The sequence below is a fragment of the Lytechinus variegatus genome, chromosome 1 (genome assembly GCF_018143015.1).
Source record: "Lytechinus variegatus isolate NC3 chromosome 1, Lvar_3.0, whole genome shotgun sequence".
NCBI lineage: Eukaryota > Metazoa > Echinodermata > Echinoidea > Temnopleuroida > Toxopneustidae > Lytechinus > Lytechinus variegatus.
In genome coordinates this window covers 20,247,015-20,272,896 of record NC_054740.1, presented here as the reverse complement: position 1 = coordinate 20,272,896, position 25,882 = coordinate 20,247,015, and the positions used below count along the sequence as shown (strand labels likewise).

The window sequence follows — 25,882 nt, the reverse complement described above, 5'->3', positions numbered from 1 at the left end:
TCCATGGTATAATGTAGCTTGAAACAGGTGTACATGCATAGTGCAACGGTATTCATTTTAGATGTGATAGGGGGATACAAATTGAATAAAAAACTACCAAAAGAAGTTTGAAAAGAACGAACGAATGCCACGTATGGACGACGCCACGATATTTCTTTTAATTAAATGTGCGGTTTTTTAAAGGGTATATGATAGGGTTACACGACACGAGTTTTTCTAATTGATATTGTTTATTTCTTTCTTTTGTCCCTTTCCCGGTTTTCAATTCTAGAACATCAACCCCCTCTCCCGACCCAAAGCCCCGACCCCATAGTACCCCTGGACAGATACCATGCATATACGGGTGTGCACCCCCCCTGGAAACCCCCCCCACAGGTGTAAACAATAATGAAGAAAGCTGTAGCATGGAAGGGTCCATGGCTGTAGTAAGTGTTTGCTTTATACTTTTGTTTTGTTATTAAAATGTGGAAATCAACTCAATTACAAATATTCAAAGAATTAGGAAATATGGGAATAAACAGTACAAAGGAAAATCTATAAAAGCGATAATGGATGTAAATAAATAATTCGCAGAATATGAAGAAAAGTTGTTTATCGAACAAGAATGAAAGTAACAGAATCCTGCGGTTTCGGGGTAGGCCTATATTTTGAAACTCAAATTGTGTTTGTAGGGGCGTCGTAGAGGTCAACGGCGGATGATAAAGTCTGTAGTCAAAGATAAGACATGTGTTATGAATTATAGGGCAGAGGATACGCTTAACAACAGGACATTTTCCTACAGAATTACTTCACTTCAATGTGCAGAGAGGGGGTACCGACATAGCGATGGTTTGATACCATTCAAGTTTATAAAAAGGGGCAAAATCTATCAAAATTTATATGGGGAATAATTGAAAAGGAAACAAACTAAGCCTATCCTTCAATGACGGTGTAGTGAGAGTGGTACGTGGAAATGTTTGAAATTTTTTTGAATAGCGAGACATCTATATGTAGGCTTACAAAGTAATGGTAAAAAATTGTACAGAATGAAATGCATAACAGGTAAAGAATATTTGAAAAAAAAATAAGTGGAAACAGAAGAGGAGATTCCTGAGACCGAGAAACATTTTTTTTTCGAAAAAGAAATGAATCGAGAACTGAAAAAAGTAGGGTGCAATTTCATAGTTTTCACGAATTTGTTCCCTTTAATTTTTCGCATCGTGGTTATAGGCCTATACAATGTTGGTTATCTCACTTTCAACTTGACTTGAAACGATGATGTCCTACACATACGATATACACTACAAGTTTACAGACAAATTCACCCTCACGCCATGTTTAACGTTTTCTCCATCTGTTCTCGTAATTTGTGTCAATGACAAATTCAGTACAGTCTAGCTTCCATGTAGCAGGGCCAAAGCCAAGTCAAGTCGACAAACTTTAGAAGGATATTTCCTCCTCACTGAAGGTCATTGATCACCTACCCTGACTGAGCTATTTTAAAAAGAGGCCTCTGCCCTTGGTTGGTGCACCTGACTTCATCTGATTAAGAGGGGAGGGGGGTGTCTTTGGGGGAAATTATGATTTAGAAAAAAATAGTTTCCGAATTATGAGGGCCCATTTTAAATGATCGTGAATGTAAATGTTTATGTTTTTAGTATTATGAGATCACAAATAGTTTCGAAAATACGTTTTGGTTTGCGGGATTGGTTGTGTTAGTTGATGTACATGTTTTATGCACCTGTCGCCTTCTTGAAATGGGACAGGTTGATAACTCTTTGGTCTTCTTGATACCCATGTTTAAATACATGCTCAAGCTTCAGAGTTTAGTGTTTACAATCGAATGTTTTGGCAATTTCACATTCTCTAGACATATCGAAAATTAGTTTCGTAGTAATGAGGACATTTTGCCATATATTGTAATATACTGTGTGAAAAAGAAGATTATTTTGCACCAAAATATCTTTTCATAATGCCTAGTGCCGCCACGAGATGTTGTCTTTCTTAATCTGTAAATGATACTACTCTGTACAGATCCAAAAACTGACAATTTGAAAAGCATAGATCAATAGATAATTAATCAATAGGTAATTAAAAAAAGAAAGTAAATTAATTCAAGCATTAACAGAAAACAGATTGATTCGACCAACTAACATTAATGTATGCATGCTTACCTACACAGTAATAACAAGGCTATCACGGCATAGGAGCAGTGATGTGAAGCAGTAAGGATGAAGTCTATATGAGATAATGTGATAAACTCAATGATCTCACCAGACTCTTCTCAATGGTATATATTTAACTGGATAATTGATGAGAATGCCTGAATTTAGACTACCAGATGTTGGTTGCTACCAACCATGTGTGCATCTGTGATAAGGATTTAGACCTAATAATTGGCGCTTTAACTCCAAGGAGAGTTCGATAGCAATCTCTTTAAATGCTTTTGATTCCTGTTTGTTAACTGCAAGAAAATTGTAGTTCAGAATTACACACCTACAAATACATTAAATATTTATTTCACGAAACGAACAATAGTTTGATGAGTTTCGATCCTACTTTGGGAAATAATATGGAAGTTGTACCTTATATTGTATCGGGGGGGGGGGGGTATATTCAAATATATAATCTAGGGCTATTTACTGCCAATAGATACAGGTTAGATATGAGTTTATACAATATTCTGTATAAAATGTCTTTGATAGATTCTGTTTTCTACAACATCCATGCTTACACAAGAATATTGTAAGACTACATACACCAGTACACACAACGCAGACTTTTTGTAGAGATGTGTAGGCCCTATACATAATCCTTTCAGTATGAGATTGATTTTTAAACACTTGTAAGAGTTTTGGAAGAATAAAAAAGATTTTTTTTTACGTGTGTAAGGGAATTGTTAGTTACAAATTCCTGATAAAACTATGGATGATCTACTGATCTAAAACCTGTATGTCCATGATAAAACTAATGGCAGGAATCCAAATTGTGGGTTTTTTCGGATGTGGGGCTACTGGATGTAAACACACTTGTCAAAAGTATCCTGAAATTCGAAACTTATGTTTGACAGTAATGCCCATCAAAAATTATGACAATCGAAGACTTTTGAGCACCTTGTCATGACAATATATCAGAACTAGACTCAGATACATGCAGAATATTCTTTTTCTTCCCGTCTATCCCCCCCCCCCTCTCTCTCCCTTTCTTTCTTTCTTTCTTTCACTCTCTCTCGCTTTAATATTTCCACTCTCTCTTTTCACCCTCTAATCACTTCATCTCTCCATCCCCTTTACCAATGCACACTGCTTTATATTTTTTCAGTTCGATAGTAGAACTGCAGAAGCCCCGTCTGATGAAAGACATCTTTAAAAAAATGAATCCGTTCCTCGTGATTCACGGGTTTGTAACTGAAAAGGTCATTACTCTGTTGCAAGTGTGTATAATTAGGTAAAATCATATCAGCGGTAACTTCTGTTATCAAAACGATGCAGAATAATTGATAACTATACTCCAAAGTGAATTCTAATCATTTGTATTTTACTGATCACCTCATTTTTATTAAATACGTGACCATGGTGACACCAAGTAGGTGTGAACGACAAGCAACCTACCATTACCATGGTTACCGTGGTGATAATGACCCAGTCAAAGTTGGTGTGAATAGTATTTACAGATTGCTCATTTGTCAGTAACCTGCATGGATTTCTCAATTAACAGCTACTTAAAAATTTGGGGCTTTCTCTGTCTCCAATCCATTGCTGATCACTTTAGTAAGAGATTCAGGCGATCGAGGCACAATCATGGATGTGATGGAATTGTGTGGGCTTCATCACCATCCGAAGGCCTATAAAGAAGGCAGCAATATTTTCAGAGTGAGACAAAGAGCGAGCGAGAGGGGAAGAGATAAATAAAGATAATATGGAATAAAATTGTATGTTTAATTGATTTGATCAATTTTTATTCTCCATTTCTTTTTACAGTTATTGATTTTTGCAGAGATTGAGTCTTGTTTTGGATCTCTGGTTGGATATAGATCTGAATATCTCAATTAAAACTTGCCTATTGGCCCGTAAGATTGTCTGTTTTATGTGGCACTTCATATCGTATTTGTAAATATTTGTTTAAAACTATTTTCCACAGCCATATGACTGAATGACAGAAATTGAATAAATAGTAATTTTGTTATTTTGATATTAGAGTCATGTATCCCACCGCTGCCACCTTAAGTTTATTTTTTTTTCTTATCTTCGCCGTCATCACTGGTTACTATCATCACCATCATCAACACTGTCATTCTCATCATCATCATCATCATCATCACCATCACCATCATCACCATGCCACCACCACCACTATTATCATCTTCTTCTTCATCATCATAAACGCCACCACCACTACCATCGTCATTATCTTCATCACCATATCGATTAACATTACCACCACCATCATAAACACCATCACCACCACGACTATACCGCCATCATCGCCATCACCACTATCACCGACATCATCAATCTCATATTTCTATCCATCATCAACCACCCATTCATCCATGAATTCGTCCACCCACTCGTTCACGCTCTCAAGCAATCACTAATTAATTAATATTTTACACTCTTGGTTTCTTGAAAGACATATCAAAGTCAGACCACATGGCGTTATCTTTCCGAACCTTCACCATTCCATTGAGAGTATGGTAAGATGATAGGATTTCAATCACTTACTTCCTTCCTATGGCATACTATTCCAATAAACTTCCAATCCCGCCTCATGCTTCAAAATAGTAGTATGTAATATCACCCGGGATATATATACACAAAGATTGGTAAAAATACGGGACCCAATTCATATGAAAATTTGCTTGTACGGACATTTTACCGTTAGGATACTAATCATAGTTATATAAACCTTGATTCTGATTGGCTGCTGAGGTACATAACATTGATACCGTGGTATTTGAATGTCAGATTTACCATTTTCGTAAACAAGCGGGGCGATATGTATTATGATCACAATAGTGGGGACCAACCCTCGGACGTCGGTTACTGTACAAAGTTAAAACATTCAGGAAGGGGGGGGGGGCATTACCTCTCTTCTGATTGTTGTTGTTTCGTGTGTTCTTAACTTATGTAGTAGAACTCAAATTCAGAGACAGAGGAAACAAAAGTACAGTTGCAATGAAATTTAATGTGTGTCTGCCTGAATCGACTTAATGTTTACACGAAGAACAGGCGCAGGATTGTAATCTGTAAGATGCTAGGCCTGTGATTAAGAGTACATTTCACATGACTCCTAATTCATGTTGCTTTTTATCATTACAGTAGTAGGCCAAGCCTGAATGCATTTTTAAAAAATGATATTGGGCTCTAACGTCACTGATGTGTATACTTACATGGACTTTACTATTTCTCCCTTCGTTCTTGTAGCATATTTCGATCAGTTTAGCACTATTTTTTACACCGTATGAAAACATAATCTGTCCAGAATGCAGTGAATACAACGAAATAAAACCACATATGACAATACTATACAAATTGAAATAAAAACGTATATTGCAATAAAATATCTGTTAAAATCAATAATTTGCTTGTAAAACATGTAAACGTAATGACGTTTTTATTCATTGATTATCCTATAAGTTAGGTCAACGATAATTATAAAAGCAAATCATATCTTACTATAATAATTCAAGGTAAATATATTTTGGAATACTTTAAGAAAATGGAGAAGTGCAGAATACTGTGAGGTAATGAATGACCAAGGAAAAATCATGGAATATATAATTTCTCATTAATTCTATATTTCTTTTGATGTTACCATTGTCCTCAGGAAAATCATCACGGATAAACAATCAGATCTTCATCAAAGAGTTCAAGCTCATAATGTTAAAACCACCTCACCATGATGTTCAAATCTATACATCAACATTACAAAGTCAAGAGCACTGTCGTGTTAATTCAGACGCAGACGTGAACACCCACGCAAACTCACTTTTTGAAGGTCTGAAATATTAAAAAATGTTGGACTTTTTGCCAGGCTGGGGGAAATGTGGTACTTCCTTTTTGGCTGGAGCGGTTGGTATTCGGCCAAGGTTTAGGAGATAGCTACCAGCTCGTAATTTCCACGCGTGGGGCTACTTGAAATGATTACATATCCTATTTACTTACAGTGTATATCAGCATGATAAGGGGTATCAGTATAAAGGGTATAATTTCCAAGTATGTTCGGTCCATGTAGTGAGCTTAGTACATTGATATTACAATATATTTGAACCTTATCAAAAGTTCAAACTTTTTTTTATTCATGCCTTTTCCTTTAATCATAAATATATCGCGATATTTACAATATATATTAACAATTTGAAAATGAACAACCAAAACATGAACTTGATAACATTTGTCAGTGTAGTGCCTCAACTCAGATTTCATCTTCCCATAGAGCAATTCCGTAGACTTAGACTAAACCTGCATTGACCTCTTGTATACAGAAGTTGTAAGGCGTTGTTTATTTGTCATATTAAAAACATTATTTTTCATTCATAATTTCAAATGCATTTGGAAGTTTGCACACACTGTTTTGATTGAAATCAATCGTTTGGTTAAATCAAGAAAGTATCATTCTGCCGGTAATCAACAATATTACAAAGATTTCGAGTAAATAAAAATCATTAAAATAATAATCACACACTGAAAATTGAACTGTTAATTGACACAGGTATACGTGAATTTGCACTAAATTTACATATTTACAATGATGACACGACTTTTACAAAATTTACACTTAAAAGTTAGAGTCATGATTATAAATATAGATATCTGCATTTTTAAAAACTTTTTTTAAATACGAAATTTCCATAATAATGAATTTTTGACATTCGCATTCATCATAATACAATCAAGGTGATAGCTTTACATCAATATCTACATTCAGTTTAAGGTAAGATTTCTTGTCCTGAGTGACTACCGGATCCTTCAGAGATTCTTGTAAGCTTGTAGCATTTCGATTGCGTTAGGGAACAGTCTCAATTCTTCACATTTTGACCGTTCAAATGTGGGACTGAACCCCGACCAACCAGCAACAGCTAAACCATCTTGGGCCGTCTTAGCATGCTTCCCGTCGTAGAACTTTTGACCACCTTCAATGTATATTCTGGTTATCTCGCCAAGATTCCAGATATCACCGGTGGAACCTCCAAACTGGTATCTACCTTGCTTGAACAACACCCTGGTACCGACACCAATCAGATCTTCTGTCGGAGTGATGTTCATGGCAACAAGATCGTAGGGCTGAACCCTGCAACTTGGGTCTGGATCATCCCAGTCAACTGTATACTTCAAACTAGACTTGTCGAATTGTGCGACCACGGCTGGATAAAACTGCCATGCCGAGTAATGTGCAATCACGGCATCTCCAACCATCGGGATTGAAGCTCTCAAGGTACTATCGCTTCCGTCATACGTTTCATTGAGTACTGATGGCGCATTCGGTGGTTCAGTGAGTACCGTTTCCTTCAAATGCTGGCCGATCATCTTAATGTTGTAGTTGTAGCTATCGGTAGAGTTCGTGGTATCTATAGTCATAACGAATGGTTGATGATCTTTGATCAGGGTCGCTCCAACACTGCTGGCCTTCCATGCACTTCTATCCTCCTTCTTTCCTGAACCCACCTCTAACACGACGGCTTTCTTCTTAAGAGATCGGAGAGCAAAGTTTGCTTCCATCGTACAGTTCTGACTGTCCGTATACTCCTTTGAAACACACATGATCACCACTGCACTCTTTATCAGCCCTTCTGTGATTTGTCCAAACATACCGGAATCATCAACACTGTTCAGCTGTTCAACGTCAAGCCATATCTTTTCGCCTATCACCTCTTCAATGTCTTCCTTTATTTTCCGAGGATCAGAAAATTGGTGGCCAGTCAAACTTTTGACTTGTCCAGCATCGAAGCAAGACTTTGAGTTGGTCCAGCAGTAAGACAGGAACACGCGGGGAGGAATTCCTCCATTTGACGATTTCTTTTTTGATGAAGCATTACCATTGGAGATGACTAGCTTCTCCAAGTTGGCTTCAAGTTCTTCAGCTTTCTCTTGCCACACATCAGAACTCGCAAATTGTATGTAAAGTTGTCCCGCAAGAAGCATGCCAGCGGTCGTCTGAAGCCAGTTATGACTGCTACCAAGAACGACAGGGATAACTGTTTTTCGCAATGTCTTCTTAGCGAACAAAAGCTCGGACATGGCTTGACTGTCATCGATGAAGTTGTCACTCAGGCAAACTAGATAGACCGAACAATTCTTGATGAGTTGCACAACTGACTGAACTTCATTTGCTGATTGGCCATGACTTGATTCTCCTACAGCATACTTGTCAGCAAATTTCTTTGTTATCCGTCGAACAATCTCGGTATCTTTAGCAACTTTGGATACAAACACTTCACATGATGTATTCTTACTGTTACTCTTTGTTTTATCAGAATCTACAACGTTGAAAACGTTCGGAATTACCCGCAGTTGGTCTATCCTGAGATCGTTGAAAGTTGCAGTATATCCGACATAGTTGGTCATGGAAGCTTGTCTATCACTTCGATCTACATGTTTCCCATGGTATCTGGGTATACCTTTTTCATTCTTAGTGATGCTTGTTATTTTGCCCATGTGCCATCGATCAGATATCTGGTTCAGTGCTGCTAGCTCCGCCTTTTTAGCATTTGACAGGGTCCTTCCACTGGGGTCACAGATGCTGCCATCGTCATTCTTACCACAGTAATAGAGGCCTTGCTTAAAGAGAACCTTTGTCCCGACTCCAACAGAAGATGTACTTGGTACCTTATCAACACACAAGTTATCATATTTTGCTGCTTCTGGTGCCCAATTTCCGTCGGTCCAACGAATCATGTAGCTTAGGGTAGCAGGTACCCAGCTCTCAATAGTAGCAGTGAACCAGCCGTTACCGTACCAATGCACCAGTGCTCTATCTCCAACTTTTGGAGTTTCATCAACATCATCATCATCATCGGATTCTTTGGTCTCCGCTTTTTGATTTTGGGACGAGACTTCCTTGCTCTTGGCTTCGCTTTTGACTTCGTTCTTCACTTCGTTCTTGACTTCGCTCTTGACCTGGCTCTGGACATGGCTCTGGTCTTGACCCTTGGCTTTGCTCTTGGCTTTTCTATGGGCTTCACTGTGTGCATGGCTCTCTAAAGCTTTTATCAGCTGACGAAATGATTCGTTCGTCGACACTTTAAATTTGATCTTACTCAATGATCCTGAAAACAAATATTCCTCACGTAAAATTTTCTCCAAATCTTTTCCGATATTCGGGTCATAGCCTGGGCTGACTTTATTGCCCATCTTGACAATGAATCGTTGATATGATCCTAAATCCTGAATTTGATTGGATCGTTGACGCTGTAGTCTTCCTATTCAATCTGAAAAAAACAAATGAAACCAACCATAAATATAACTTCAAAATAAATATCTAATCGAATGTACATGAATAAAAAGAAAGACAACTTCGTGCACTCGTTAATACGACTAATGCCCATAGAATTTCTATTTCATTGTAATATTATTTGAAGAGCATTTGGGATAATTTTCTTGCTCAAAGAAAGGTCGAGTTAACCCAAACTACAATTTGATTTGAATAAAAGGGAACCCCAAAACAAGCATAACATTCAGCGTTTCATTAACATCGGATATGGCACATGAAACGATGAAGCCAATGATGTTACACACTATTTATTTTGTATACTATTTGAATATTAAATGTTCCTATTCTAAATAGTGTTCGCGATAAAACTCCCTTCATTTATTAATAATAATTATGTCCCATGAGGCACGAAGTTAATTTTGACATGATTATCTCATAATGGAAATACTTGATATTTCAAAGACAGTGACTGTTTAACATCAAGAGCGCCTTTTTTCTGCATATTTTAATTTTTTGAAAAAATAAGCAAATTTTGAAAAAAAATCATCACTTCTTTACTTTAAATCGATTTCAATAACATATTCAGTAAGAAGCTCGTTCGTTCTTCCCAACATATCCACTTCCATACCTTACCGGGAATCGAACCATAGTGGGTTTTCATAAATTGTCAGGTTCCTGGCTCGGCAATAGAATCCCCTCTCTCTAATTGAATGTGTTTTTTACTTCATAAATTTTAATAATCAAATTGTTTAAAATAATGATTGTATAAGCACTGTAATCTCGATCTAAATTCATTGTCTTCGACTTCATCTTCTTTATGTACATGTGTATGACATCAGTTGAAATAAAATTTTAAATCATTATTATAAAACACCTTTTGTGGTCAAAGGGATTAGAATTAGAATACATGAATTGATAGCCTGTAATACGATAATCATTTTGCCCAATTTTTGCATAAAGTAGTTTTTGCACCACGTTTTCGCAACACAAAAATTAGCAAGCGCGCCATTCATGGCGTCCGCATTTGCCGTCGTCAAAAATAGTTAGTCTTAATTCTGATCATTTTAACCCAAGTCCAACATTCGGGCATAAAAAACTCACTCAAACTACATTTTACCTATCAGCAAGTATGCTAGTTTATGAGCACAAGCAAGAATTCAACTATACCTCAAAATAAAAACGATTTTTCTACGGTAAGGAATCATCTAGATGTGAATGGGCCAACAAGCAGTTTGCTTACAAGACTATCAATACAATGTCGCCATGGCAGCATTGGAAGCCAATGCGATACGACCCGAATACTAAAACACATATGCGCATTTTCCTCATTTTTATAGATAATTTTCAGATTATTTTCAAAATAAAGCTTGTACTTACATCCTGGCAGGATATATTAAAGCTATACAACATGACTGTCTCCAAAAGCAAACATTCTAGCCCCAAAATACACCATTCAAAACAGAAACATACAGCAGCTGTCGTACATGTAGCACAGTGCATGGGCTACACGTATATTGTGTTGAGAGTGAGTGATTTGCTATTTGCTGATTGGGGTATAATAGCTCCGATGCACTGAACTATTTATTAGGCCTTATTAATAGTCAATACATAAGTTTCGTGTAGCCTGTATGCTCGAGTGATTTTCTTTAAACGGTACGACAATACACCAGACGCTAGCAGAAGGAGAAAGTAGTGTGTGTGTGCGTGTTTATTTTTGTGATTGGGTTTTACAGACGTGCATATATTTTCTGAGGTAGTTGATTAATTTTCAGTCACTTGACTGATGAGAGATATGAAGTCCGGTTAAACTCGGGTCATGGTCGATGGAAAGCCAAGTAGGGCTTATTTAGATATTGCATTTACATTTTTATGTTTCCTATGTTGGTACTTTCCTCGTGTTTTAATGATAAAATAATATTTCAGTCATAATTGATTATTCCCAGTCAGGTATAAATGTTTGAGTGTCAAACGACATGAACGAGCTGACAAATTGTCCTGTTAGAGATTTCTGTCACAATAAATAGACTAGAGTTCGAATGATTCGAATGAGTTTTGGACTTTGGGAGTCCGTTTCGTTGTTGTGTCTGCGACTGGAGGCAGATATTAATGAAATGTATCATGGTGGACTTTGATTGGAAGAAAGCAAAGGGGAAGATGGTGTTGATCATTAAACCTTTCAGCTTCCTGTATGTCAGTCATTAGGATATCCTTGGCTGACAATCCCCATTTTTATCTTTCTCTGTCTGGAGCTGTCTTTTGCCTTTCCTTCTTCCTCTCTCTACCTTTCTGGTCATATTCCTTTCTCTGTTTATTGTCATTTCCATTTCTCTCTCCCCCCATCCATTCTCGTTTTTTTTCATATGCAACGTCCAAGTACATGTAAATATCTCTCTCCCGCTCGCTCTCCATCTCCCTCCTCTCTGTCTCTCCTCACACACTTCTTTATCGACCTCTTTGTGTCAACGTGAATTTCCTATCACCTTTCCAAAATAGGACCTGTTTATTTGGCTACATAAATTATAATTCTTTATTTTTTCTTGTCTCAGTTAATGGTAATGCTCGACTTCCTTATGTTGTTTAATATGACCAGTTAGCCTACTGTTCCTCTCAACATGTGTAGTTCGAGGGATTGGAATGATGGTATATTTAGATATGAATATGAATATGCCGACCTTTATTAAATTCTTATAATTCCTATTAAAAGAATTACCCTGATACTCTGATACTTACACTCTGAATTCTACTTTACTTTTATTACCATTCCATAGTTCAGGGTTCAATAAATAGATTTATATAGGACATTTAAAACCCCTAGAATGATGGTTATATCAAATAGAATTAAAAGTTATTACAAAATTATGTATGTTTTTCCAGTATAATACATGTCTATTTTTTATAGTTGATTTTGCTATAGGGTCCTAATTGCGTCTCAATTCTGACTCCCGGATTTAATTTCATCGTGTAGTTTGGATGTACAGATATCAAGTATCATGCCTTTACAGGCCCGCTGTGTTTCTGCATAGCGTCTATTTTGTCCACCGATCTTCTTGTTATTGATGATGAAGAAGTAAATTCGAAACAGGTTGTTTCTAATTCGTATCACTCACCATCCAGTAATGGGCTGGGACTGGTCTTTCGAAATATATTCCCGTTCTTTCTCCCATTACCAGCCAATTTTCATACTTCAGGGGGTAAATTGTCACCCACCCACCACCTATTTAGAAGCTTATTACCCCGAAAGCGTTTCTCTTGCAGTTGGTTGTGGTTTTCCAGTCGAGGGGAAACCTTTCATAATCATATTAGGTTATATTCCAATACCCTGTGTGTTGAGACCTGCCTGCAAGCAGGGTCTGTCAGACTTGATTGTTGGAAATGAACTCTTCTGCAACATTTTGCGATCAATTTCCAAGTACCTCACAATCTGAATAATGTCAGTACAATATTACCCGATTAATGCTGATTATCTCAGTGTGTGTACAATGCTAAAATACATACTTTCACCGTTGCTCACTTACATTTTTTTTTTCATGAAGATATGTAGTGATGAAAAATCTTGCTCGGATTTCTTTTGTGATTGGGCAAGCTATATTCGCCCTTGTTCACGCAAAAACTAGAAACCGCCGATATTTCGAGGACGTGTCAAGAACATAATATACAACAGTCGTCATAACCATATCCTGTCAAGAAATATGAATATTAGTAAATAAATAACATTTAGTGTATAATGAATGAATAACCATAATGATTAACACTAGAATGTCCTATTACAGATCATCATTAAACTTGATAAGCTAAAGATCTTTGAAAAAGGGCATCCGTTGGTTACCGGCAATTTATAGAACAATCTATTCAGCACTCACAGTGACATTGTTTTATGTTTATTACTGCACGCCTGCAACAGAACAGAGTATAGAACAACGAAATAAAAAAACTTGAAAATGATCTATAATGATGTTAAATTAAACTCCCTGTTGGTGTTAGGAAGAGTATAGGCATGTGGGGGGGGGGGGGTAATGTCGATTTACATGTAGGTTTTCAGTTAACAAAAATAGCGAACGAAACAATGCAGCTGTCACTGTATTGTGTCTCAATATATCTTTATGAATGGAATCACGGAGCTCTACTAATGTTACAACATAAGTTCGCTGCTTGGTATAGATCCTCTATCCAATTACACTGCTGATATGAGATAGAGGTCTAGGATTGAACCCATGCTGGACCAAATTAGGAGCGGTCCAGGAAGCAAGTTATCGAGGACCAGTTTTAAGGTGTCCTATTTCTTCCTGGAGTGCAGGAATATGGTTACATGTTTGGGGAAAATCATCGGCACAACCTGGAAAATTATGTTGGCTTCTCGTGTTTAACTTTAAATCTTCTTTCATAGATCTAGACACGAAGAGCCCTGCTGATGACAAGCGACCTGTTATGCACGCAGTTGTATTTCAGGAGAAGTACATTTCAATGTAATAATGATGATAAAAAACAAACATATCCGAGAAAAATGAAACTCAACCCTCCAAACAACATGAAGAAAAATCAATCTTAATTGAATTTTAATCATGAACTCTATCATGTAGGCCTAACCATAACTGCCAAACCATATCCCTGTTTATGTTGCATTTATCAAATCATAAAATATTATGCGTCTAGAAACACTAGATCCACTTACCTAGTGTTGAATAGATGGAATATTGAATCAATTTTGTCCATTGAAGAGTTATCCTCCGATCCCCCAAGAAATATCCATTTTAGAAAAGTGAAGTTCACCATACCGTCAAGTTGATTCTAATGAATAAAGAAATAAAATAAAATTGGAACTGAAATTGAAATATGAAAACATTCGAATGAAGAAGATAAAAATGAGCTTATTTTTTGAGTGTAAATTTTAAATCTAATTTTGAAGATTTTTTTTTTCAAATCAGTAATTGTTTGTGGACTTTGCCTCTAAGCAAGAGAGACACTCAACATGCTCAATGCAAGTAATTTATCGTCTATATTTGTTCCATTTTTTGGTTGAACATATGATTTATCAAATCCGTTTTCACATGATTTATGATCTGCCATATATGTTGTTGATGAAAAACAAGACTGTTTTCAGGATGGTTATGTCCTATAGGTCAGAACTAAATTACTTCCTCCAATAAATCAAATGGGTTCATGTTTTTGACATTACTGACCCTAATGACCACAGAACTGACCATCTTATTACCTTGACCATCATGATGACCATTCCCATTGTGAAAATAATGTATTACTATCATTATGGATGTCTTTGAATGTCTGACACGTCAACACTCTGTGATTTATAAACAAAAACAACAACAAATTTATTGTATAGAAACAATAACTGAAAAAAATAATTAATTATAGTGGACGTACTTACAATTTACCCGTGTGCTTTTGCTGTCTCGTTCATTTGTAATGTCATATAAACATCGATGAAATACATCATGCCCAAAATGTATACACAAATTTACATAACTGCATAATGTTTTTCGATACTAAATTTAATTTATATATATGGTAGGCCTTTGTATCCATTCTGAAAATGAGAGTAGGATAGTTTTGTACTTCAATTTAAAGTGTAATAGTGACTTTCCCCCTACATTTTATGCCATGGAACATCGTTATGTATAGATTTACAGGGTAAACACTCCCCCCATTACGCAATATTACTTCCTGGTATACATCCTATCTTCATGATCTTGTATGGTACATCAGTTCATTCCTCCGTATCAAACTATCTTCCCTGTTTTGTGTCTCTATAGGACTACGGTAGTAAGCCAGCAAGTCTCGATCTGCTGTAGATATGTTTATATTTCAAACAATCGTGCCTTCCAGGGGTCACTCTTGAACACGTGAAAGTGTAAAGCATTACTTCCCTGTTGAAGACTTTCACATTGTTCAAATACAGGCAAAATTTATTTTCTAGGGATAATGAATTCAAATCATTCATTCTATTTCAATTAATAATTTTTATTATCTGATTAGGAATATATGGATTAAAATTAGTATTTATTATTAATAAAATTGTATATTGGCAAAGAACTATTTAAGTCGCTGAAATCATGGACCTATTAAATTCATGCTGATATGCAGTGGAAGAAGTTTTTGAGACTGATTGTACATAACCCTATACTATTAGCCGCATGGTCATTACATTTATATTTGCTTAGCGTCACAGCAGAAATAAGCAACGACAGTGACAATAGATGTATTATAGCCTATTTCTAGATATCACTTATTGATTTTATTTGATCTATCTGATAAATAACTTGTCATTGTCTTATTTTCTGCTCCAGGTTTACCTCTGAACAAAGTTGGCCCACCGCGTCTGGACATAGAAGGTTCAACACTCATCATAGCTCACAGTAATACACTGCAACTCAGATGTCAAGGAGGCTTTAGACTTGATTGGATATATCCATATGGAATAGAAAGAACAAGAATATCAATAGAACAAGATCATTGTTCAGGATGTAATCCTAAGAGACACACTAGCGTGCTCACCATACAAAGTACAGATGTTATGGACACTGGAAGATATCGGTGCTTATACAAGAGATATGATAACAAAATTAATAATGAAACATCAGCAAAAGTTTATGTTTATATAAGCTCATCAGGTAAGTAGCAATCCCTAATCATTTCTTTTCGTCCCTTCCACTTCCCCCATCCCCTATACAACTCACTTATCCCACTCACAGTCGAAAGACCCGAACTACATAATAGAAGAATATGGGGGTCTTAGTTGGTATAATTTGATTTTTTCCAGCACAGAATTTGTATTATGTATGGTAGATTTATAATCATTATTTCTTATCGTTAACAACGCTGGATGACAAAGGTAGCGTGATTTTAAGTATTTAATATTTTAACTAATTATGCAGTGTGAATCTAAAGTAGATATGAGATGTGGTATATCGTCATCTGATTACAGTAAGGTATATGAATACTCTCCCATTTCCTGGTATTCATTACCTAGTTATATTGGTGATTATAACAATTATAAGCATGTTGGAATGATCGATAGGCACCAAGTAAGTAATACTAACTTCGAAACAAAACTTGACTATTCAATCAGTTTCCGTTTAATATATTTAATCATGCGATTCACAATCTTTAAGGCGTTGTGTCCTGTATGACATCTCTCGAATGGTTACTAACTTGCTTATTAATAATAGAAAATAATGGACACAAATTATATAGGTCCATGCATAATATGAATAAATTCTGCTTGGAAATATATGTGCCGTTCCTATCTTTAATGATTCTTGTAAACCACGTTTTCGTCTGTTTTTTTTTTGTCAATCCAAAAACATGGATCCTTATCGACGAATAGAGCACTTATTTGTGCCACCAGAATGGACACAAAACAATATTTACCGTGGGCAACCATTCCTGTTGCCATGTCGGACAACTAGCCCCAACCTCAATGTGACATTGGTGCAACGCGACACCGGAAGGAATATTACGGATCACCGTTACCATAGATACGACCCCAGGAAGGGTTTTCATATCTCGGCTAACCATCATGAATTGGATGGACATGTTTGTTGTATGGCCAGCAATGAAGGACACACTGACAGATCGTGTTTCAATCTAAACTTCCAAGGTAAGGAGTGAAAATTAATTATCTTATTATTTTCCATTTTAGGCTACCTACCATCTTGAAGTATTTTTTCAACAAAATACAAGTCAATGTATGCATAAGTGTTCAGTGTCTGTAGAAATTATCAGTTTGATTCATTTTTTTCCATATAGGGAAAAGAAAATGATAAATGCATTACTGATGTGGAAAAAACTTCTTCAGAAAAGTTCACTAGGAACAATTCAATCCAAGTGATTCAGGATTAAACACAACCTGTAAATATTTGTAACATATGCACCTGTTTTCTTAGTTCTTCCGTTGGAGACAAATGGAATCATTCCTCTCTGTTTCTGGTCGTTCTTTGAGTGTATACAGTTTAAATCAATAAATTATACTTCCTTGTGAGGTGAAATGGGATCTGCATGATCTGAGGCTAGCCCTTATGAATCATGGTTAGTACCTGAATATAATACTCCAATTCTTCCCGTTTAAAAGACTCTTACAAAGTTGAATCTTCGATCATGAACTTGCTGTCTGGTGGCTCCATTTTTCATTTCCAACTTGCCTCATAAGAAACACTAAAGATGTTTGCACTTATGGTTACCTATCATAAAAATGGTTTCTCTTCTATGGCTAATGAAAAATGACACTCATGAAGAGCACGGCCGTGAACTAGCCTTTTATCTCCGCTCTGCTTATCTTGTCAAAGACGTTCTTTTCCTCAAAGATTTCTCCTACATCCTTCACTCCCTGCTTTCATATACACTTGAGAGATAGTGAGGGATATTTATGAGTCACGTCAAGATTGTGTCAAACTCCATATCCTCAGACTGAACTTCAATAGATGTCTCTATAGATGGGTGGAGATACAAGTTAAGCCCCTAAGCGGAGATCCTTCTATTGCCCTGACCACTGTGTATAGTTTGTACCATTCCCTGCTTCTTGTACCATGCATGAAACCGTACAACTTTAGGGGTTAGTTAGGATTCCACCATAAAACCATCACATATCCAATTGATGCCCGTTAAATGTAACAAGAGATTTTATTTCATCTCCTCTTCAGTATTTTATTTGATTACAAAATCACTTTTCTCTTTTATTTGAGTAAAATTTGATGTTATGTTTTTGTCGAGACTTATATATATTTATATATTGTATATTATTGAAGAAATCATTATTAACATGAAACGACCAAAACCAAAACAAGATCAAGTCTGCTTATTATTGTAATTTAACAATAACTAAGTTATATTTTTGCAGGAGTCTCTGCATTTATTGTAAAGTCAAAATAAATTTACAATATATAAACATAATCGTAATATGACAATGAAATACATTGCAATGCGACAAACAGGAGCAATAGCAAAATTCAAAATAAATTCAATGTGTAAGCAAAAGATAAAGCATAGAAAAAATGCAGTGGCAAGCTATATAAGCAAAATAAATGCTTTAGTAATAGCATTTTCATAAAGAATTACAACTCTTTTAACTTTGTCATTATTGTAACAACCATGGAATTCTTGTTTGTGATTGACTGCTAAGCAAGGTTACCATGGTAGTTTCTATAATGATAAATTTGCTATATTTGTAAGTCTTTATAAAACATGTTCCCTGGAATATGTTTGAAAAGTAAGCTTTCCCTATTTTTTCAGGTTAGAAAGTATATGCCTACTCCAAAAAAAAAAACATTCGAATGCAAACCCTTCTTTTCTGTGTAGGCCCTTCAGTTCCAAATAATACATGTTCTATATATTTATGAGCATTGTTGCCTGCATTTGTGTGATACTTCAGGTCATTTCGTTGACAAACTGATATCATCTTTTTTGGATGTGCAATGGGGTAGGCCTATACCGACTCGTGTAGAGCAACAATATTTGATCGTGTGTATGTAGTAGACAACTAGGGAGGAAGTGAAGTATTTTATGGACAACGTTTCCAAGCCGGGTAAACTTCATATGCTCTCTGTATACAGACAGGATTTTACCAATTAGTTGCATTAAATGTATGGTAAGCCAAGCTGTGTGGTAGCCATACATACATACAGAGTTTTGAAAATCTCAAGAGCTGAACAACACTTTATCCATTGAAAGTGAATAGATCATGAAATATGAAAACCCTTTGTACTGAAAATGAAATGCATCATATGATTTTTCTTGGTCAGATTGCCAAACTGTGATTATGTAAACTTTATTTGTAGATTTATGCAATGTTGTAATTCAATATAAACAGATGAAAACGTATGTTTATTCTATTATTTCATCATATAATTTTGTTCTATGGTAATTTGTCCGCTTGGACTTGTGAGATCTTGATTTCTTGGCATTTGTCTTTTTCGTTTTGAAAACAAGCTTATGCGTGCCTTTAAATTGGGGACAGGGGCAATGATAGTGATGGTTAAGTGCCGTACATTTAGAGGGAAATATGGTACATAATACATTTCATATAAAATATTAATCCCCTAAAGTTGCACAATGCATAAGTTGCTTGCAAGTTCTGCATCAACAATTATTCAGATTGTCCCTTTTATATCTTGCATCTGGCCTCCAGTCTGTAACAGCTGACATGCTGACATAAGTTTGTCTCTAGGCTTATAGACAGGATTTCAAAGCGGGATTAAAAATATAGAATATGAGAGGGCATTCAAAGACAATTGTAGTTTGTTCTAATTAATTCAATAGGTTTGATGACACAATCTGGATAGGGTTTCATAATGATGTATTGTTGGATTAAGTAATCCATTCTTGGTGACTCTTGATGAAGATTTTCCGGCGCCTTTTTGACCTATTTTGTTGCTTATGCACAAGAAGATGAATCTTGTGGTTTAGGGCATTTGTAAGTGATATCTTGTTTGTTCCCCTTCTTTATAATTTTCTTTTGATGAGTTGTTAACATTTATTTAAATTATTGTTGGACCTTTCTGCCCAATATGATACGGGAAACCATGATAAAAATTACGGTTTTGTCTAAATGAGTTGATTTGGCTGCCATATATCTGTGAAATTATTAAAAAAGTGAGGTGTGGCTTTGAAAAATTAACAAAGTTGTGTGATTCAAGAAAATGACATACGTGTATTTAGTTCAACTGGGTTTGTGATCCATCTCATATCTACATATATACTATATACTGTATAGGACCTGTATAAAGTTATGTCAGTATTTGGAAAAAAAAAATCTCCACCACATTTTTCTTTTGCAGTTATCATACTCAAATTAACACCCCTGATTGGAACTGGACCTTCATGTATATGATATTGAATGAACTGCTTCCAATGTAACTACCAATGCCAACGTACTTCTATCTTGTGTATTGCATTGTTGCGATCATACATGTGCAGTCTTTTCCACTTTCATTTTTGTCTATTTTCCTAGAATGATAGGGGTTTCTATAGAGGGGAGGGGATGGGGCATATGCCATATGCCCCTAAGTATTTTCGAGGAGTGAAGGGAGGGGGTGGAGAAGAAAAAAAATATAGAAAGAAGGAGCATCATTTTATTTTTTTCACTGAGGCAATGGGAATCCCATGCTATCCTTGTATTAATGGAGATACTTTTATTCATTTGGGTACTCAAGCAAATAACCTTTTCATTACTTCTATCATACTATGATTGAAATGAACTATGTCTGTGATAAATATATATGTTCATAGTTCATGTACAGGATATTTCGTACTTCATCTGAAACGAGAATTCTTCAGTATGATCATTGTGTCAAAGGAGTTACATGTTATCCTTGTCCTAATGGAGATACGTATATTTATCAGTGTACGGGATAAAAGCATGTTTATATTGCATTCGAGTGTGCACTGACAATCAAATAAATATCATTGTTTGTGGAAAAACAACACTTGTTCGAAGTACGTAATACGTATCAATGTTTCTATAAGTTTGAATATTATAGATAGTAGTAGTCCCTTCAGCGAAAAGCAATTTAAGAATAAGAATGCATCTATACTTCACAAAAATTTTGAGCTGCGAATCAAGGTCTTTCTTTATTTTGTTCATCTCCCCTCTGTAAATTTTGTAATAACTGTCTGTTCAAGTATGTCACTTTGTTTCTGTTTTGTTCCCCCAATAAATTTTACCTATTTTCATTAGCTCTCCCTATTATCTACCCCCTCACACACACCCTTACAAACAAACACACCCACACCCACACACATACCACACACACACACACACATCCTCTGTATCTTTCCTCCAATCAACTTCAGCTTCCTTTTTCATACCATTCTCCTTTTATTTTTCATCATTTTATTCAACTTTTTCTCTATTTCTTTTCTCCTTTTCCCTTCAGCTTGTTGTTCTCACGAAGACCCTTCTCTTTATTTCTATTCATTTCAGTTTACTTTCTTTCTCCCTTTTCTGTTTCTCTGAGGGTCCCTTGCTTTGAGAGTTGTTCTGTCCCTGGTGATGTGATAATATCCTGTGATTCATTCATTACTCATCACACTCAGTTTGTGCTTTCAATAAACCTCGCTCTGTGGTCCTGTGGATATCAAACAAGTGCTGTCTTCGCAGCGTGTGAATAAAAATACACAGTAAATGACATCCCAGTGATGAGTGTTTGATTGAATTGTTTAAAATGTAGATAATTTGTTACCATTATCTCAAGTAATTTAACATGTCTTGATTTAATTTTCATGTATAATGTATTCCATTTGTAATCTCGGACGTATGTACTCTATGGAATTGCCAGGATGTACCCATTGACTGAAAAAACAAAGTAGCCCAATGTGTTCTGAAATACGAAGGAGTATGTCGGGAATAGATCTCAAACTATATTTGATAATACAAACTCCCATCCTCTGAATTTTGAAAATTATTATCCTTCAATGTGTCTGTCATCATGATGACTAAATATAACACGTACATGTTTATAAATCTATACTAATGTTGTGGAATAGTTGATTGTGTTTTCATTTATAGCTTGAATACTAATTTCAGTTTGACTTTAGTACTGTCTAGTTCGGTAGATACATGAAGTTCATTGATCAGTCAGTTTGTTTACATTCATTGAACATTATGACAACTAGTACTTTTTCCTAATACGCAAGCCCCATTTGTTGACATACAAGGGTGTGGTTTAGCACAGGTGGTTGGCATTTCATATGGATATAATAATGATTCAATCAAGTCAGATAGTAATGTTGCCAAATAATTTCTGTCAAGCCAAGTGCCTGACGCCTTTCCAATTCATCCAATACTAATTTGTCATATTACGAAGAAAACCAGGGGAAAATGTGAATGTCACTGTCTTTCTGCATTGTTATCATTCGTGATCATAATGTCATGGGCCCATTAATTCCCTCAGTCATTGGACGAAATATTTTGGTATCCTTAAAAAAAATATTAAAGGGGAATGAAACTTTTGGAACAAGTAGGCTTTTGTCGAAACAAGAAAATCAAAGAATAAGAACAAAGAAAGTTTGAGAAAAATCGGACAAACAATTAGAAAGTTATGAGCATTTGAATATTTCAATCACTAATGCTATGGAGATCCTCCCATTGGCAATGCAACAAGGATGTGTGATATCACATGTGAACAACTTGCCCTTTGATGGACTATAAAATACCCCAAAATGTCTCTTTTTGTTTTTTATGGTGTTACAAACTTTTTATCCATGATGTATTCTTTAAAAATCTGTAATATATACCCTCCTATAGAAAGAATATATGCTCTACTGATGGAAAGTAATGGGGAGAGTTGTTCACAAGTGACATCACATATCTTTGTCGCGTTGCCAATATGAGGATATCCATAGCATTAGTGATCGCAATATTCAAATGCTCATAACTTTTTCATTATTTGTCCGATTTTTCTCAAACTTTGGTTGATCTGTTTCTTTGATATTTTCTGTTTTCACACAAGCTATCTTGCTCCAAAGGTTTCATTCTCATTTATGGTTCATTGCTTCGAGAAACACAAAGTGCAAAATTGAACAGTAGTAAAACGACTTTCTAATTCAGCTAGGCCACCAGACACTGAAATCCCGACTGAAATGTAAAGTTGAACGATCATTTTTGAGCTCCGAAAGGAAATTACATTTCGTTGGGTTTATTGAGATGGCCTTTGATATCATTCCAAGAACTTCTCTCTTCTGCTGGCACACTTGGTACTCTGAGTCAAACATTTTGAAAGATGGGTTTCAAATTGTAAACAGCCAACAGGCGGAGCTTACACCCTGTTTTATTTATATCGATAAAAATGAATACAAACAAAACATATCAATTGATATACATGTATGATTGCACTCTGAAAATATTCAACGTCTTTAAACACTCTCAGTTTAGGTCTCTTATAAATTCTGCTGTATAAAGTTCCCCCTTAATATTTTTTTGTTGAAATTTTTTGTTTAACGAAATGATTTATTGAACATGATATATTAATGCATCTGTAATTTTACTTAATAAAAATATCAACTCAAGATGAAGAAAAGTAAGATATAGACCTATGATATAACAATAAAGTTTTCCAGAATATTGAATAAAATGTTTACCAGCTGTTTAAATCTTTTGATTCAACCATGGACTTACATGATTCAACACGGCAACTGATATAAGAAAGGAGAAAGGAGTATCATAGCACACACCCCTATCATAACCCCTGCACCCCTGTCGCACCCCTGTCATTACCCCCTTTTCACCCCTGACTCCTTGTGAATAACCCAGACATGACACAGGTGCATCTCTCATGTCATATGATTCACCTTGGATGATAAAAGAATATATTAAATCTCTCCTATTTCCTGTCTCCTTTCCTGTGCTTTTCATTGTCTTTGGGGCACCATGACAAAGCTCCATTGTGTCGAAGAAGGTGAACATCTACCCATTCTAGATAATCAGGTTTAGTTTCTATTATAGACAGAGGCCTTATCATCCCACAGAAACTATATTATGCAATTCACTTATTGAAATCTGCCAGGTGCCATTCACTTACGAATTTCAGTAGAGCCTCTAAATGCCATTACGTTAACCCATGGATCCTTATTTTTGTTTACACAACAACAGTGTTACAACAACAAAGGAAAATAAGAAAAATAACCACTTTTATTAACTTATGAAGATACATGTACCCCCTCTCTTCACCAGTTGTTGCCAAACTTAACTCCATAAACTTCCTCAGACTCAAGGTTTGACCCTTTCTTTCTTTCATTCATCCTCTTCTCGAAGCATCCTCTTTCGTTCACCACATCTTTCTTCTTTTTTTTCATTACTTCCTGATGCTTCCTGGATTTCTGAGAAACGTTTCCTCTAATCTCAACATTTTACCCCCCAAAATGTAGCAGCATAAATGTCACGGAATGATAGATATTGGATGAGACATGAGAAAGACATGACTAGCTTGAGCACATCTTATCTCATCAGCTGGTTGAGAATGATCTTGGCTCTAATTAACTACATATGTTAACTTGACATTCACTTCCTAGGTAGATATACATGGAAAGTTAGAGAGTTAACTTATGTTAAAGATCATAGGAACTGTTCCTTTTCCTATGTGTACCTCTATTCCTTTACATTGGTCTTACATGTAGTGTATGTCTCCATTTGCCTCTTTCTCTCTGAAAAGGGTGAATGATCATGAAGACACAAACTTTGAATCCTTTGGAACTCATATCCTCTTGGATATCAGGGCATCTGTGTATTTCATTAGAAACAGTTTGTTGACGATATGTCACGAAATAGGTGCAGGGTTGTGATGTATTCTTGTGTACATTAAATTGATTATTTGAATATAGAAAACAATATGTTTTGTTATTCAGTTTGGAATATTATGTCAGTTTACCTTTTAATATTATTCGTTTTGTCTCATATCTCCTTTTATGTCCCCACCTTTTTTTCTCCATATGTACCATGTCACTGTCTTTCTCATGCATTTATAATCAATATCTAATCTAATTTGTCTCATATTCTTTACCCTTTCCTATATTTCCTTTCATCTGTACCTTTCCCGCTCTATTCCTCACTTTCTTTCCATTCCTTCTTTTCTTTCAATCGTTCTATCTCTGTCTGTCTCTCTCCCCTGATTCTTCTCCCCCACCCCTCTCTCTCAATCTTTCTGTCCTGCCTCCTACAGAGCAAGCTCCAGTCCTGAAGCCCCAAGTATCTATCAGCACCGCAGAGGTTCTTGAGGGATGGGAAGGGTTCAGCGTAAGCTGTGAGGTCTCGGCACCTGCTGATAGTCTACTGGAAGACCTGTCTTGGGATTACCCTGCTGAGATGGTAAGAATACTATGCATCAATATCAATGACTGGGACTACAGCCTCAATAGTCAAACCAGCTGTTTTTCTTCCTCAAGGAGTTGCTGTTTTTACCATTAGTTAAGGTGTTTTTATTTACCACTTTATACCATACAATTGGCTTATGCTTGCAGTTCTTAAGTTATCAACTATCCAGATATGAATCTTAATTTTTATTGAAAGTGATGTCTTGCTGAAAGATTTTTAGGGGAGGGTATTTCTTTTAAAGAGTAAAGTGTTTTATGATTTGAATAGACCATACTTTTCCATGATATGATTTTGAAGGGCTATGGTTATTGAATTAAGAAATATTTTGTAAGTTGAAGTTCATTTTTCATTATATCAAGACTATAGAACTGATAATCCAAGTTTTGATTATCATTTGGGGAAAATTACTCTTTGTGGCTTTACCAGAACATTCAGTATCAACTTCATAAGGTACAAATAGCCTATCACAACATTTGGTTGATTAGAAAATAATGTTTTGCAAATATTTTAACATGTTGGTGGAAGTCTTCCTATGGTTTCGAGGGGTAATGACCTTGTTCATCTCAAAAGAGTAACCTCAAGAATTATCACAAGACATTTTGGGATTCCTACTGATTAAAATTCCAGAAAAACAGGCGAAGCAATAATTGAGGA

General features: G+C 35.8%; 2 protein-coding genes across 2 annotated transcripts in view; one reads left to right on the top strand and one right to left on the bottom strand.

The window, feature by feature from the left end:
- The window catches only part of LOC121408625 (vascular endothelial growth factor receptor 2-like), a 53,387-nt gene that overhangs the window by 10,529 nt on the left and 16,976 nt on the right, over positions 1–25,882 (top strand). Inside the window, exons 2-4 of the mRNA XM_041600161.1 lie at positions 15,714–16,037; positions 16,754–17,026; positions 25,077–25,222. Of these exons, the coding sequence (XP_041456095.1) occupies positions 15,714–16,037; positions 16,754–17,026; positions 25,077–25,222 (743 nt within the window). The remainder of the gene's footprint in view (positions 1–15,713; positions 16,038–16,753; positions 17,027–25,076; positions 25,223–25,882) is intronic.
- Positions 5,147–10,975, bottom strand: LOC121408636. Its single transcript, XM_041600170.1, has 2 exons — positions 10,789–10,975; positions 5,147–9,409 (listed from the first exon to the last, which is right to left on the bottom strand). The coding sequence occupies exon 2, from the start codon at positions 9,330–9,332 to the stop codon at positions 6,951–6,953; it is 2,382 nt and encodes a 793-aa protein (XP_041456104.1). The 5' UTR covers positions 9,333–9,409; positions 10,789–10,975; the 3' UTR covers positions 5,147–6,950.